Raw genomic sequence first — 15,126 nt, 5'->3', positions numbered from 1 at the left:
CAACTCACCGAAATAATTCACCTATTGCGTGACATTTAGCGGCGACGGCAGTAGTTTCCTCCCGCTTTCTCTTAGCGATTCGCTCTTTTCTCGGCATTTTTCAAGAAATAAATCTTCCAGGAACCGGCTAGCGCAGAGACGTCATGTTTGTATGGCAACACTATTACAGGGAATTCACCTCGGACATAGGTCCGGACGTCGGATTTTGCGGGTGCTGTAGCGGGCCGGACGGAAATTTTACAAGAAGTTTTTTGAAAAAAGGGCACTTGACAAATTTAAGGGGTCGCACGTGCCGCAGGTGCGACCCCCTGTATCCGCCCCTGGTATAGGTAAATACAGTACAAAGTTCACGTGAGACAATTACAACTCACGATCACTCAAAGGTTCCTCGACCTCTAGAAGCGATACTATTTTGTCAACAGAGCGAGTAAGCTCATTACAGGCGGTCTTCACCACAACCGATCGAACCAGACCATGTTTGTCCGGCCTGGTCTCAATGACTCTACCAATAGCCCAACTTTTACTTGTTGAACTATCTACGATCAGCACGACATCGCCAACTGCCGCATTACGTCGCTTCACGAGGCCACTTCAGTTGCATTTGCAGCATAGGTAAGTAGTCCACAATCCACCTCGACCAAAACTGGTCCGCCAAATACTGGACTTGTCTCCAGTACATAGCAGAATAATCATCAGACTTCACAAATACACCTGGCGGAAGAAATTTACCTGGCTTGGTTTGGGGTCAAAGCCTCCAAATCATTTGGATCGAAAGAAACCTTTGTTATCGGGCGGCTGTTATAGTATATTGAATATAGCCTCGACCTCAGACAATAGAGTGTTAAAGGATTCATCAGACAATTTGTGTGATTGCTCCTTCATGAGAGCATACAAAACACTTCTCGCTGGCCGAATTACACGCTCCAACACGCCCAAAAATGGGATGCGGCTGGGGGATTATACTCCCATTCTATACAACGATTTCTAAAAAAACCTGAGATTTGATTCTGGTCTAATCGTTGCGGACACGCTTTCAACTCTTTATTCGCGACGACTAAACTAGTCTCGTTATCGGAACGTACGAATTCCACCACTCCACGACGCGCAATGAATCTTCGTATCGCATTGATGCCCGATCCGGTTTTCAGGCTGTTCGCACTCTACAGGTGCACAGCTCGCGATGGTCCGAACTTGAATGCTCGGAAATAGTCCATCCCAATTCTAGTAAACGGCGGTTCTCCGGGTGACTCATTCTGTTGAAAGGACAGCCATCATTTGCTCCACAACGCGATCCCTATATCACCGAGAAGTGAGACAACTGTAAACCAAACGTCAAATAAGCTTGTCGGCCTGTACGATCCAGAATACCAGTCTGCACAATTCAGATAATATCGCTTCCGTAGCCATGTGCCCAATCTTGGGCGCGAACTCGGATCAGACGTAACGCTAATGTAGAATCTTTCGGTTGTTTCGTAATTAATGAAATCGTACAACCCGCGAGTCGACCGCCACACGCAGCAAACAATCACGAATGAATGGACTCAGGGTTTTTCCCACACGAAGCGACTACAGCTCATCCGAAAACTTTGCCGAATGGACATGACTAATTAATAAACGTTCGGCCGAATCTAATTCACTTGAACGTAGATCGGCAGGTTTCGAATAAGTAACCGATTGTCCTCTGAATCGTGAAACGTTTAACCGCAACTAACACCACGGCAACGACAGCCTTTATCTTAGCCGGCCACGACGATATTCAATCTAGAACGACTTGCACTGAATGCTTCGGCGGGTCATTCTCTGTGACGGCGGAGACAATACAACACGAGCGTTCGACCTTTACTTCAGGATCGGAATCTGACGACTTTAGTGCATTTACGCTAGACAGTTTTGGTCACTTGGAACAAGGCCGATACTGGAAATCTGGCCTCGTTAGCCACAGTTTGATATTTCGCTCATCCGTCAAGATCATTCCCCTAGACGCGAGGTCTGCCGGATTCGATTTGGTATCGACGTATCGCCAACGATCTACGCGGGAGCCATCTCGAATCACTTCGACCCGATTTGCCAATATGTACGGTATCTCGCGTACTCGTTACTAATATAACCGAGAACTATTGAGCTGTCCGTCCAATAGAAGACATCATCTAAGTTCACATCTATCTGCTTCAATATCGTATTGCACAGCCTGACAGCGTAGCGGCGGTGTCGGAATAGTGATGGGTGTCAGCGGTGTTGTCATATCGCGAAACAACGGAATGACGGAATTTTCCAAAAAACACGGAATGTTTTCATTTTCACTAATAATAGTAACCGGGTTTTCCCGTGGAGATACCCAGTGTCGGACAAGGCACCGGACCGATCGATGCACTCAGTTAGGTTCCAATCCCATCATTTGCAGGCAATTTTATCTGAAATTGTTTTACGATACCAGTAATAGGGAATATGGGGGTTCAAGCCAAAGGTCGAAAGGTCGAAAAATAAATTCTCGCACACTCGAATTTATTTTCCGACCATTCAACCTTTGAATTGAACTCCCATATTCCCTATTACTCATATAATATTCATATATATATATGAACATTATTTAAATGAATTTCATATATCTTAAAATAAATTTCATGTTTTAAAAGTGAGAGTAAAATGTTAGCTAGAAAAATCTAGAAAAATAAGATCAAATATAGATTTCGAATGATAAAAAATCAATTTTTAACATAAAAAGTGTGAGTAAAGTGTGAGTGAAATAATTCATATCTAAAACAGTGAATATTTATATCTATATGCGTTAAATTCTTATTTTCAATATAAAAGTAACGAGTAATTAACGAGTTGAAGAAAATATCAATTTTAATAGAAAAATGACTAATAAATGAATGAACAGATACTACAATTCAAAGATATCGATTTAAATGAATTAGAAAAATATCTAACAATTAGAAATTTCATTCCTGATTAAGATTTGATTAAAACTGGGCGTTTTCGTTTTCAAGTGAAAAATATTACTGAATTAATATTTAAAAATCATTATCTAATAATAGAGTAATCGAATGATAAAGATAAAATCTTATTCAATACAATAATTCCAAAATGCACAACATTTGATGAAATAGATCAACATTTAATAATTATAGATGAAATACGATCACTTTTAAATAATGAAAATTCACATAAATCTTTATTTTTACACTTACGTTACTGCCCTTTCAGAGAATACTATGTAATTTTTTTTCAGAGTAGAAGAGAAAAGATTTATCCCTGACATTCCAAATGAAAAATCATTCAAAATGTTGGAATTCAATGTAATTTAGACAATAAAATCGAAACACCTAATTACGAACCTAATGAAAAAGCGATATGTAACTGTGGAAAATATTATATTCGAAGCAATAAATCACACCATCTTAAATCAAAATATCATAACTCAAAAATAATAATTCGACTCTAAATATTCATAATAAGATATTTCAAATTACTTTTAATTGTTCTCTTAAGTAAATGGATGGTTTCAGCATTCCAATTGGAAAAAGTGATTTGAAACATTATTTAGTTGCTGGAGGTTTAATATTAGCTGCACTTTACTTTTACTATGAAAATATTTCAAAAGATTTGATGAATAAAAATATGAAATTGAGTAAAAAGTTAAAGAAGTTAAATGGAAACAATCACAGAAAAAGTAATCATAAAAAAAATTAATGATTTAAAAGAAATAGAGGATTAAAACAGAATCTTTTAATTCAATTTATTTTATATATTTTAACTATAAAAATGAGTGAGAGTAAGGTATTAAATTTATTACATCTAATATATAAAAATCAACAGAATATTAAATCAATTATTATGATTTCAGGTTTATTTTCTTTTTCAATTTATAGTATAAAACAGTTGTTAGAATTCTATGATTCTTGTAAAATTAGATACGCGGAATTAAAAGAAAACATTGATTATATTTCAGATAGAATCAATAATATTAAATGCTGTGAAATATGTAATAAAAGATATAAAAATTTAAAGAGTTTAAAAACTCATAGATATATTCATGTATTAGATGAGAAATTACATAATTGAAATTAAGTTTTCTAATGATATTTTAATAAAAATATGTATAATTAATGGAACAGCTGAAAACTATAAATATTACGCATAGCGTTGTTAATTTTTACTATAAGAAATGTTCTAAGTGTAAAATAAATAAATCATTTACAGAATTTAATAAAGATAAATATTCTAAAGATGGTTAAAGATGGACCACCCTTATATAAAGTGGCTGGGATCGAGGGCTGTGTGTGTGCGTGGATACCCTCACATAAAGTGGCTTGGATCGAGGGGCTGGATGTTTGCGTGATTTACCCTTTTATAAAGTGGCTTGGGTCCGTTGATCCCAATGTCGGCACTGTCGGCAAGTAAAACTAACCTACAATAGATATATCTTTCCCAATGCTGGCATCCAATTGACGGCACTTCTCACTGTATGATATCTTAACATTGCCAAATCACAACTTCCGTTTCCATATAATCATACATCGAAGGAACTACAATCCCATATACTATACTTGATCCAGCACCAAATATTCGGTTTGTTCGGTGTGTCGAAAACCCGGTTAATATTTATAGTGAAAGTGAAGAAATTCCGTGTTTTTGTAAAAATTCCGCGATTCCGTAAATCCACGATATGAAAAAACCGCAAATCTTTACCCATTTCTTTGATAAGATAAATCTGACGGGGAACTGAAAATAATCCATATATGTATAATATCGGACCGTATGAATCATGATATACAACAACTGTTCACGCGCGTTTTTGGAACCAGTCGTACAATTTGTGGAACAAACTGTTCCTGGCCAGTCAAAAAATATATATTTCAGTAATGGTGTTGCAAGCCAATACAAGAACTTTAAAACCTCACGAATTTTTTGCGTTGTCACAAAAATGACTTTTTTATCTACCATCAGAATGGAATTTCACCTTCAAGCCATGAAACATGACTATTTGATGGCATAGACGTTGCCGTAAAATGATTCGTTGCGCGGGCATGTTTGCAGGCAACAATAACCGAACGAATGGTTGTTGAACACTTTAAATTTCTTTGCATTCATGCATATAGTAAACACGCAATTATGTTATGGTCCATAGTCTGGTTGATGATTAAATGTTGTCTTGAAGGTCACCCAAGATTTTTAAAAAATGACATATTTCATTTTTGGAATACAAATAGGCCTAACATTTTAGTTTGATGAGACAAATTTACTTTGATTGCTGATCTAGATTAATTTCAGACCTGTAGGATCAGTAACAACAAAAATATGATTGGTCGAAGTTGCAGCTTTTGCGGGTGACGTGAATATAATAATAATATATAGCACTAAATCCAGCCAGGCTGCTCAGAGCACTTTACTCCTGGGTGGAGAGAGGCAATGAGGATAAGTGTCTTGCCTGAGGACACTACGGCAATGTACGGGGTTCGAACCCACGACCTGGCTTCCCTGAGTCGAACGCTCTAACCGCTCGGTCACAGCGCTCCGTGAAATAACCTATAAATGGGCAGCCGATGTCAGAATTTTAACGTGTCATATCTCTCGGGGATGACATACGTACCAATTAAAGCAATAAACGCTTGTATATTCTTATCGATAATTGTGTTCGATAATTCCAGTTTAGAGGAGTTTGAACGTAATTTTGGTCAATAACAGTTCGAGTTGAACGAATATTGAGTAAATTTAAATGTATGGTTTAACATAGGAGACATAAAATACATTTCAACATTTGTTGAACATTTGAGTTGAACGAATTTTCGACATTTTAAAGGTATCAATAGGTACTTAAATTGCTTAGTTAAACAGAAGTCATGAGAAATTAAAGGGTAAATGGTACCTCGTTGTGCATGCTCGGACTTCAAAAGCAATATGACACCTCTTTCAACTGCAGGAAACTAGGACTCCAGCGTCGAGATGGTAAAAATAGGGTCCAGGGGGTTAGGGTACCGTTGTGCAATATTGTACGGTGGGTTATTAGTGGTGAAAAAGTGACGAGCTGAAGTGTCACTGCTGTAGTTTCGTGGGTACAATTTTGCCCTAGTACACCAGTGCTTGCGTGTTCGAATCCCATCATTTTTTCGAGTACTTTCTTAGAAATATCAGCGTATTCAAAAGTCCAACGGATTGGCGCATGCGCTGTAAGGTACATGGTAGTGGTGAATTTAAAAGGCGGCTATTCCCACATGAAGTACTACTATACCCATTTTGCCCGCATAACAAAAGCTGCGATGCCCTTATCACCTAACGGGGTAAAGCAATGGAGAATTGCGAAATGTCATTGTAAAGCCAAAAATGATACCTTGTTTCTCATTTTTGAAGGAAAACTGTATGCCCCAAAACAATTTTATTCCCCAAAAAATTATGTAATTTGACATATTTCCACCAGGCCAGCCTTTTTTATTTTTATTCAAAAACAGTTTCCACTGAAAATCTTTAAAATAGAAAAAAAAATAAAAAGTACAGCATATGGTTTTCAGAAGTTCTTACTGTTTGTCAAAAAACTATTCTAGTAGGCCTGTTAGTTTAGTTTGATTGCCAGATGTTGGATCATCCCTATTTTCCTGTTTTCCCAATTTTTGAGGTCGGTTTTTACTTTCATCATAAAAAGAAGACGGTATTATCTCTAGGCCTGGCCGGCAGCATTTAGTGTTTACGATTTTTATGAGAAACAAGGTATCATTTTTTGGCCTAATCAATCACTATGTACCTTCAGAATCAATGGTCTTTACTAAGTCAACAACTTCTGCCTGGGTTGGATTTCTTCCAAGTATTCGCACGGCTTCGCCTATTTCAGAAACGTGTATGAAACCGTCATTGTCCTTATCGTAAAATGAAAACGTTTCCCGACATCCTATAACATACGTAGACCAGACAGATCATGGTACTGATTTAGACATGCCAGTTTATGATTTCAGGCATGACTTCGAACAGACATGAGGTCACCTGATGTAGTAGGAAAACGAGATACCGGCAAACAACTAATATCGCCCAAATGATTTTAGAAGAATCTTTCATTACGTACGTAATTTGAGGCTTATCAGTTACTTACTTGCGATATCCTCTTCCGACATGCGATCGCCCTACAATATATACATACGAATATATACATACGAATATATACATACGAATATATACATACGTCGACAATCAGGTTTCCCGACCCGAGAAAGGTTTCTGGCGGCAATTTGAAACCGAACCACTCCCCTCATTTGAGAATACCCTGCACGATAGAACTATTTTGACCCATTCTGGAGTTGAACCGGTTAGGTTTACTTGCCGACATTGCCGACATTAGGAAAGAGATTTTCAATACAGGTTACTTTTACTTGCCGACATCGCCGACATTGCCGACATTGGGATAGAAATTTTAATGTAGGTTAGTTTTACTTGCCGATATCGCCGACATTGCGGACATTGGGAAATAGATTTTCAATGTAGGTTAGTTTAACTCGCTGACATCGCCAACATAGCCGACATTGGGAAAGATAACTTTAATGTAGGTTAGTTTTACTTGCCGACATCGCCGATATTGGGAAAAATATTTTCAATGTAGGTTAGTTTTACTTGCCGACATCGCCGACATTGGAAAAGATATTTTTAATGTAAGTAAGCTTTACTTGCCGAAATTGCCGACATCACCGACATTGGGATCGACGGACTGGGTGTGTTTGGGATTACCCTTATATAATGTGGCTGGGATCGAGGGCCCTCGGTGCGTGCGTGGATTACCCTTATATAAAGTGGCTGGGATCAAGGGGCTGGGTGTGTGCCTGGATTACCCTTATATAAAGTGGCTGGGATCGAGGGGCTGGGTGTGTGCCTGGATTACCCTTATATAAAGTGTGGCTGGGATCGAGAGGCTAAATGTTTGCGTGATTTACCGTTATATAAAGTGGCTGGGATCCGTCGATCCCAATGTCGGCGATGTGGGCAAGTAAAACTAACCTACAATAGATATATCTTTCCCAATGTCGGCAATGTCGGCAAGTAAAACTAACCTACATCCAATTGACGGCACTTCTCACTGTATGATATCTTTACGTTGCGTATGAGAAGCCAAATCACAACTTCCGTTTCTATATAATCATACACCGAAGGAACTACAATCCCATATACTATACTTGATCCGGACTACTACCGAAAGGTTTTTGATTAAATGGAACTTAACCTTTGATTCTACGCCGGAGGAATTGGAGACAGTAAATGGAATCTTAAACACAGCTTCACATAAATTAGTAAAGAAAACCATTGAGATTTGTAAGGGTAAAATAATGAAACTAGATATGGAGGACGAAAGAATAATGACATCATTAGAGAGAAATTCTCAACTAAGCACGAAACAAGAATTACTGGACAATATCGACTACCGAGTGAGAAAACTTGACATGAATTACGAAAAACCAAGCAGAAAAAATTCTGGACCTTAGTTAACAACAGCCAGTGTGGAACCATTGATCCAGATATATAGAAATGAAAATGGAAATTGTTTCTATAGGTGTATTGCACACTCTATTTATGGTGATGAGGAATTATACAAAAGGGTTAGATGAGAAATAGCATGTGAGCTTCAAACAAATATTGTCGAATACGAACCATACATAGATGGGGACTATGATATTCACACCCGTAATGTACTAAGAGAAGATGGTCACACTGACTCATGGGCCGCAGAGGCGGATATCATAGTCGCATCGTATTTATATTCAATTGACATATTCGTGCAAACCAACATCAACGGTGCAGGTACATGGATGAAATTTCCCCCTGGTGAATGTAATCACGAAAAAATGGTCATTGGTATCATACGTAGAAATAACCATTTCAATATAAGTGAACTCACAAGTCGACCATTTAGATGCTTGCGCGAAACTCATTCAAGAATTCAAAAACTAGCCGATAATACTGCAAGGATACATAAAGAAAAGGTCGCAGAAGATACAACCATATTTGAAATACAAAATGGCCATAAACCATCAGTACATTACAGAGGTGCCGAACCCGAAAACATCAAAGAAAAAATTGTGGAAGTCGTAAACTATCCAGTAAGATATTAACGGTACCCCAAAAAAACCTTTTACGCAATGGTCTCAAACTTGGCCTTCGCGCTCAAAGTTAGATATGGCCAAAGTCATCACTGATTTACATGAATGGGAACGTCGGATGAGACTCGAGGAATTATTTTACGATGATTCAACAGATGACCAGCCCATCTATGAAAAAGAACAATTCCTTCAAAAGAAACGAAGTACATGGATGCCTACGACAGGAAGAGACAATTATATGGACCTATATATACAGGAAGTAAAGGAGGTAATCATAAAAGGTTTAACGCATTACTTCCCCGAGAACCAAAATAGATCTGAGGAATAGGCTATGATATAACTCCTTAATGATGGAGACAAAGTAATAAGACCAGCCGATAAGGGCTCGGGCATGGTTATAATGGTTACAGCCAAATATATTGAACAGGTAGAAAATGAAATGTCACAAAACAAATCATACAAATCAGTTCCGTCAGATCAAACAGGAAAAATATCTAACATAGTTAAGAAATTAGTCAACAATCTATATAAACAGGGTGCTATTTCCAAGGATTTGAAAAAATACTTAATGCCTCTGGATCCATCACCCGGGAAATTACAGGCCAACCCCAAAATACATGAAACAGGTAACCCTTTAAGGACATTTGTTAATGGGCGCTCTCATCCAACTGAGAAAATTGCCGAATTTGTAGGGTCACAATTAAAAGAGCATGTACAGAGCCTAGATAGTTAATTTAGGGACACCACACACTTCCTCAACAAAATATCTAAATTTGAAGGGCCTTTACCTAAAAACTCAATACTCTCTTGTATGGATATTAAGGGTCTTTATCCCGATGTCCCCCGTAGGGAAGCCAGAATTGCTGTACAAAAGGCTCTAGACAGCCGTAATGGAACAAATCTAGTATCGACTGAAGCGATTAGATCTAATGGATATGGTTTTGGAAAACAATAATTTTTCTTTTATGAACAAACATTATATACAGCAAGAGGAAACGGCTATAGGGTCCCAACTAGGTATGAATTATGCATGTACATATTTAGGGGAATGGGTTGAAAGAACTTCAAGAAAAGTCACCAAAGAAACCACTAGCCTGCGAACGCTATGTGGACGATATCTGGGGAATATGGGTAGGCTAGCTAGAAGAACTCTAAAATTTCCAAAAATTAGCATATACAATTAACAAACACATACAAGTAGATTTGAGACATTCAGAAACAGAAATAGAACGCATGGACCTATTGGTATACATTAAAGATGATACACTAAATACGGATTTATATTGCAAAAAAACTGATAAAAATCTTCATTTGGACTATTCCTCATGTCACCCAGAAACTACCAAGAAAGCCATACCATATGGTCTAGGAATCCGTTTAAGACGTGTATCTGTTCGGAAAACAACACAGAAAAAAAGAGCCGACTAGCTAACCTCAAGGGGGTACCCCAGGAACATAATAGAAAGCAAATAAATAAGGCAGAGATTATTCATCGTAATAGTTAATTGAATTATAAAAGCGTAGAAAAAATACAACTCGAGTACCCCAAACTCTGACATATTCAAAGGCTTTACCTGAGTTACACAAAATTCTGAAGAAAGGATATAAAACCCTAGAAAAGTCTGAAAGGCTCAACAAAATGTTCAAAGAACCACCCGTAGCAAACCGAATAGATACTTCATTAAGTGATATTCTAGTACACAAGAAACACAACCATATGTTTAAAAAAAAACAAAATAGATAATATAGATATATCAATTTTGAAGGTTCCTCGTATTATGTCGTAACTTTATCAACTGTAAGTCACAGAATGTAGTATATGCATTTTTTTTGTAATAAATGTAGCAAATTTATTAATGTGGGGGAGACGGGGGATTCACTTTACCAACGACATTTACTCAATTTGTCCCTAATACGCCGCACAACCGATGATCTAATCTCAAAACATGTCAACACTCTAAATCATTCTCAATCCAATCTATCAATCATGAGCATTGGAAAACTTAATGAAAATGATTTCTATAGAAAGACCATAGAAAAATTGTGGATAAAGAAATTAAGGATGCAAAAACCATAAGGGTGCAACGGTATCATCTGTACCATATGTGGCAATAATATCATTGTATCTTAGTTACCAAACTGTGATGTATAAGTCAAAGCAAATAAATTCTGATGAAGGACACGAGTCCGAAAGCCAAAAGAATTGCGTTTGTTTTATTCACGAGACTTCAGTATATGAAATTCGATATATTCACAAAGATTCTTCATAGGTATAATTGGTTTAGTGTCTAACTTACCATCATACATATAATACTCTCTGTCGTATATACTTAACGTTCTCGTCCAGTACGTATGTAGATCATACAAAATACATCAAGCTAGGTTAGCCTACACCTTAAGAAGTTCCCAGGCATTTCTAGCATGGGTCTATACAACTATACAAGAAATCGGGCCAATCTAAGTGTTCTAGATTCGTTTGCGTGGATACCATAACCTGTTCTGAGAACAAGTACCGTAGTCACAATGCGATTCTAGTATGTGAATGTACGTATTCTCAATTAATACTGCTCAGCTATACATGCAAATGTTTTCGGCGGTTTCCATTTGGTGCCGAGACCAGGATGGTTTCGAATACAGAAACTCAACGGACCCTAAAGCGATCACGGTCGATTGGCAGAGAAAATCAAGAGGTGCCTACCGAGGATAAAAAATTAGGCACACGCCATTGTGCGGTTTTCGAAAAAAGCCTAATGAAAAACACCGAATCGGAAAACGCCTAATTCATAGTAACATCCAAGAAATTGACCTAAATCCCTACGTGAACTATGTACGCAACGCTATTTAGTTCCCGTCGGAGTGCGTGGAGCCCCGCCTGTTCCATCTTCGTTTCTACTGTCTTTGGTTATACAGGCTTATCTGTGTTATTATTTCATATTAAGACAGAGTATTATGATAATAAAAGACATCATATTTTTTATATGGAAAGTTTATTATTTTTTGTTCAAGGAAGTTCAGGGGCTGGACATTATTTAGTCTCTCATTGGTTCGGTAGGTTCACATTAGCGTGGTTGTGAACAGTTTGGAGGATAATTTGAGAAAGGCTATTTTATCAGTCTTTGTGTGCGTTGTATCATATTTATGCATTCCGGTTTCAAAATTCAAGAATGCCGGTTTAAAACCGCGGCGTTTGTTTTCGCATTATCATAGAAGTGTAAACTGTTTCAGTTTACACTTCTATGGCGTTATGTAATTAATTGCTTGCACGGCGGACATTCTATCATCATCCTATAATGTAGTTTATATGAGTAGTAGTCTCGTTTCGTGAAGCGTAAAACACATGTATTTTCAAACTGTTCCGTTGATGAGTTGGATTGTGAGTCCTAGTAGATGGTGCAATTACGAAATTAGGTCATTTTCTAGGAATTAGGCGTTATGCGTTTTCCGATTCGGTATATTTCATTAGGCGTTTTTCGAGTACCGCGCCATTGTGTGACCTAACTTAAGATAACTTTTATCATCCTGACAATGTTGATTGTATATGGATATAGAAAAACATACATATTGATACACTATGTAAGAAACAAGATATTTACAGGTACCGGTACCGTATCATCTTCTCAGCTTGGTGTGAGAATGACAGATCATTAGATAATGGTATTCATCGCCAATTTCACCAGATTTACATGCGAGTGAGGGATGAAGATTAATGCCATCCGGTATATATCTACGCAAACAACGCCATTCGAAGATGCTGTACTCTCTGGTACCCTAGTTAGTACATGTACCCTAGATACCCTAGTTAGTACATGTACTGGCTACTAGAGACAGCAGTTATGTAAACACACAGCCAGCGGCTGTGTCCCGCCTAATGTAAACACAGGCCGACTCGGATTGACTGATGCAAAATAAGCTGTTCAGCGCGCGTAGAAAAAAAAAGAAAAAGATAAGAAACGCAGGGTTTCCGTCATCGTTGAAAAATATCCGGGCTCACTGAAAGCCGCAAATTGAAGTACAAATGTCCCTTCTGTATGGATGTAGCTTATGTCCATACGTAGTACTCCAATGGCGTGTATCCATGCCAAGACGTACACATCAGGCGTGAAGCCCAAGGGGGACGAAATAAATCAATTGGTCGCTCCGCTTCGCTACCGCTCCGCTCCGCGACCAATTGATTTATTTACAATACACAAATTCATATAATCAAATATATTTTAATAATAATTATTATTCTATTATTCAACTGAAAAACACACGTCTATGAAAATATATTATAGTTTTAAATTACTTTTAATATTTGTTTTTTAATGAACTCGACCATTCAACCTTTAGCTTAAAAGCCTATTACCCCTATTACTCTTAAAATATTCATATATATGAATAACATTTAAATTGACAGATTAATCAATATAAAAGTGCGAGCTCTTATAGAATAGATATATAGATATATTTTAAACATTATTTCAATATTCATATTTTTATGAGTTAGATTTTTAAACATTAAAAGTGTTAGTAAAGTGTGATTGAAATAATACATATATACATGATATAATACATAGCATTTGCTTATACTAGAACATGATTCTATTTGAGCCTATATACATTTCATGTAATGAACTATTGAATAAATCTATAAATTCACAGCTGTCACAGCTGTTACTATAACGCTGAGACATATGAGTCATAATAATGAAAACGCGTAGAAAATTCTAGAAGGTGTACCGGGACCAGATGACGTGTCATAATCGACGACGTGTTCATTTCGAAATCGCACCGGAACTGAATAGACGCTGCAACATAACGCTTAGGATATTCTATCTTTCAAAACGAAATTAGGAGTTTATAGTTTACAATTCTTAATCTAAATGTAAGTACTGTTTTTGTAGTTATTAGAGCTATTTAATATGAAACCTTTAAGTGCATTTGACAACTACAACTTCATACAGTTAATTCTATTTTACGTTAGATAGATAATAACTTGAACTATAATAAGTTATAATAATTAGAAACGATAGACTTGAAAATATTTATATCATTCAATATCGCAGTTCCTGTTCTACAGCTGATATCTTTTAGTTGAATAAAATGTCATACGTATTAAGAAGTACTCTTAATTCTCAGAGGACAACCGAAATGGAAGACGAACCAACCGAAATGGAAGACGAACCAATGGAAATGGGTGTTGAAGTAAAAGAATCTTTAGATATAGGCGGCGAAACGTTAGAAGAAGTTAAAAAACATTTATATTACCATGAAGCAATGACATTAATTTTAGAAAAAATAATAGAAAACCAGCAATCAAGCGCAACATCATTACCGAAAAGACCAACAACCAATGTAGAAATATTGTTAAGACTAAAAGGAACAAAAACTAAAAAGAAAATGAGCGGAAATGAGTTAAATGAGTTTTTAAAATCAAAATTATCAATTGAAACAGGCGTAAGTTTTAAAGAAATAGAAGGTGTAACAACATTTAATGAAATAACTGTTTTATTGAAAAAAAATTATAGAACCTTGTTATTTAAAAAAGCAAAGCATTTATGGGATTATATCATTTTCGGGGATTGTTTAAATAAGGGATTTTTAATGTTTAATATACAAACTGCGGGGATTTCTTGGGCTTCTTGGGTTAAAAAATATATAGGTATTAGTGTTGGGCATGAAAGAAAATTAAGAAGCGTAGGGAGATTAATTACATATAAAAGATTCCAATTATTAAGTTTGTCATTTAGTGAAGTAATCAGATATATGCCAGAAATTGAAAAAATGCTTGTCAATGATCCAGAAATTGAAAAGTTCTGGTTGGAATTATAAATCAAATTATGTACAACGACTGAACAACTTGTATAATGTATTGTGTAAATCTGTTTGGTGAATTTTTATGTTCGGTCGTTTCTATTTCTAGAATGAATATATAATTATGATTAGCGCATGCGCATTAAGCAAAAGCGCACCTGAATGCGCGGTTTTGCCTAATGCGAACACGTTTTGATATTTCATGTCGGTTGTTTCTATTATGATTAGCGCATGCGCACTAAACAAAAGCGCGCCTGTA

At 36.7% G+C, this 15,126-nt stretch overlaps 1 protein-coding gene across 1 annotated transcript in view; it reads right to left on the bottom strand.

Annotated features, from left to right (window-relative positions):
• Positions 1 to 11,480, bottom strand: part of LOC141912584 (neo-calmodulin-like) — a 38,552-nt gene extending 27,072 nt beyond the window's left edge. Inside the window, exons 1-3 of the mRNA XM_074803877.1 lie at positions 11,372 to 11,480; positions 7,082 to 7,112; positions 6,740 to 6,883 (exon numbers count right to left, since the gene is read on the bottom strand). Of these exons, the coding sequence (XP_074659978.1) occupies positions 6,740 to 6,883; positions 7,082 to 7,112; positions 11,372 to 11,377 (181 nt within the window). The 5' untranslated portion in view covers positions 11,378 to 11,480. The remainder of the gene's footprint in view (positions 1 to 6,739; positions 6,884 to 7,081; positions 7,113 to 11,371) is intronic.
• Between the last annotated feature and the right edge of the window lie 3,646 nt (positions 11,481 to 15,126).

Source organism: Tubulanus polymorphus, chromosome 1, assembly GCF_964204645.1.
Source record: "Tubulanus polymorphus chromosome 1, tnTubPoly1.2, whole genome shotgun sequence".
NCBI classification, from domain to species: domain Eukaryota; kingdom Metazoa; phylum Nemertea; class Palaeonemertea; order Tubulaniformes; family Tubulanidae; genus Tubulanus; species Tubulanus polymorphus.
Note: the sequence above shows the minus strand (reverse complement) of the source record. Positions and strands in the feature narration are given on the sequence as shown.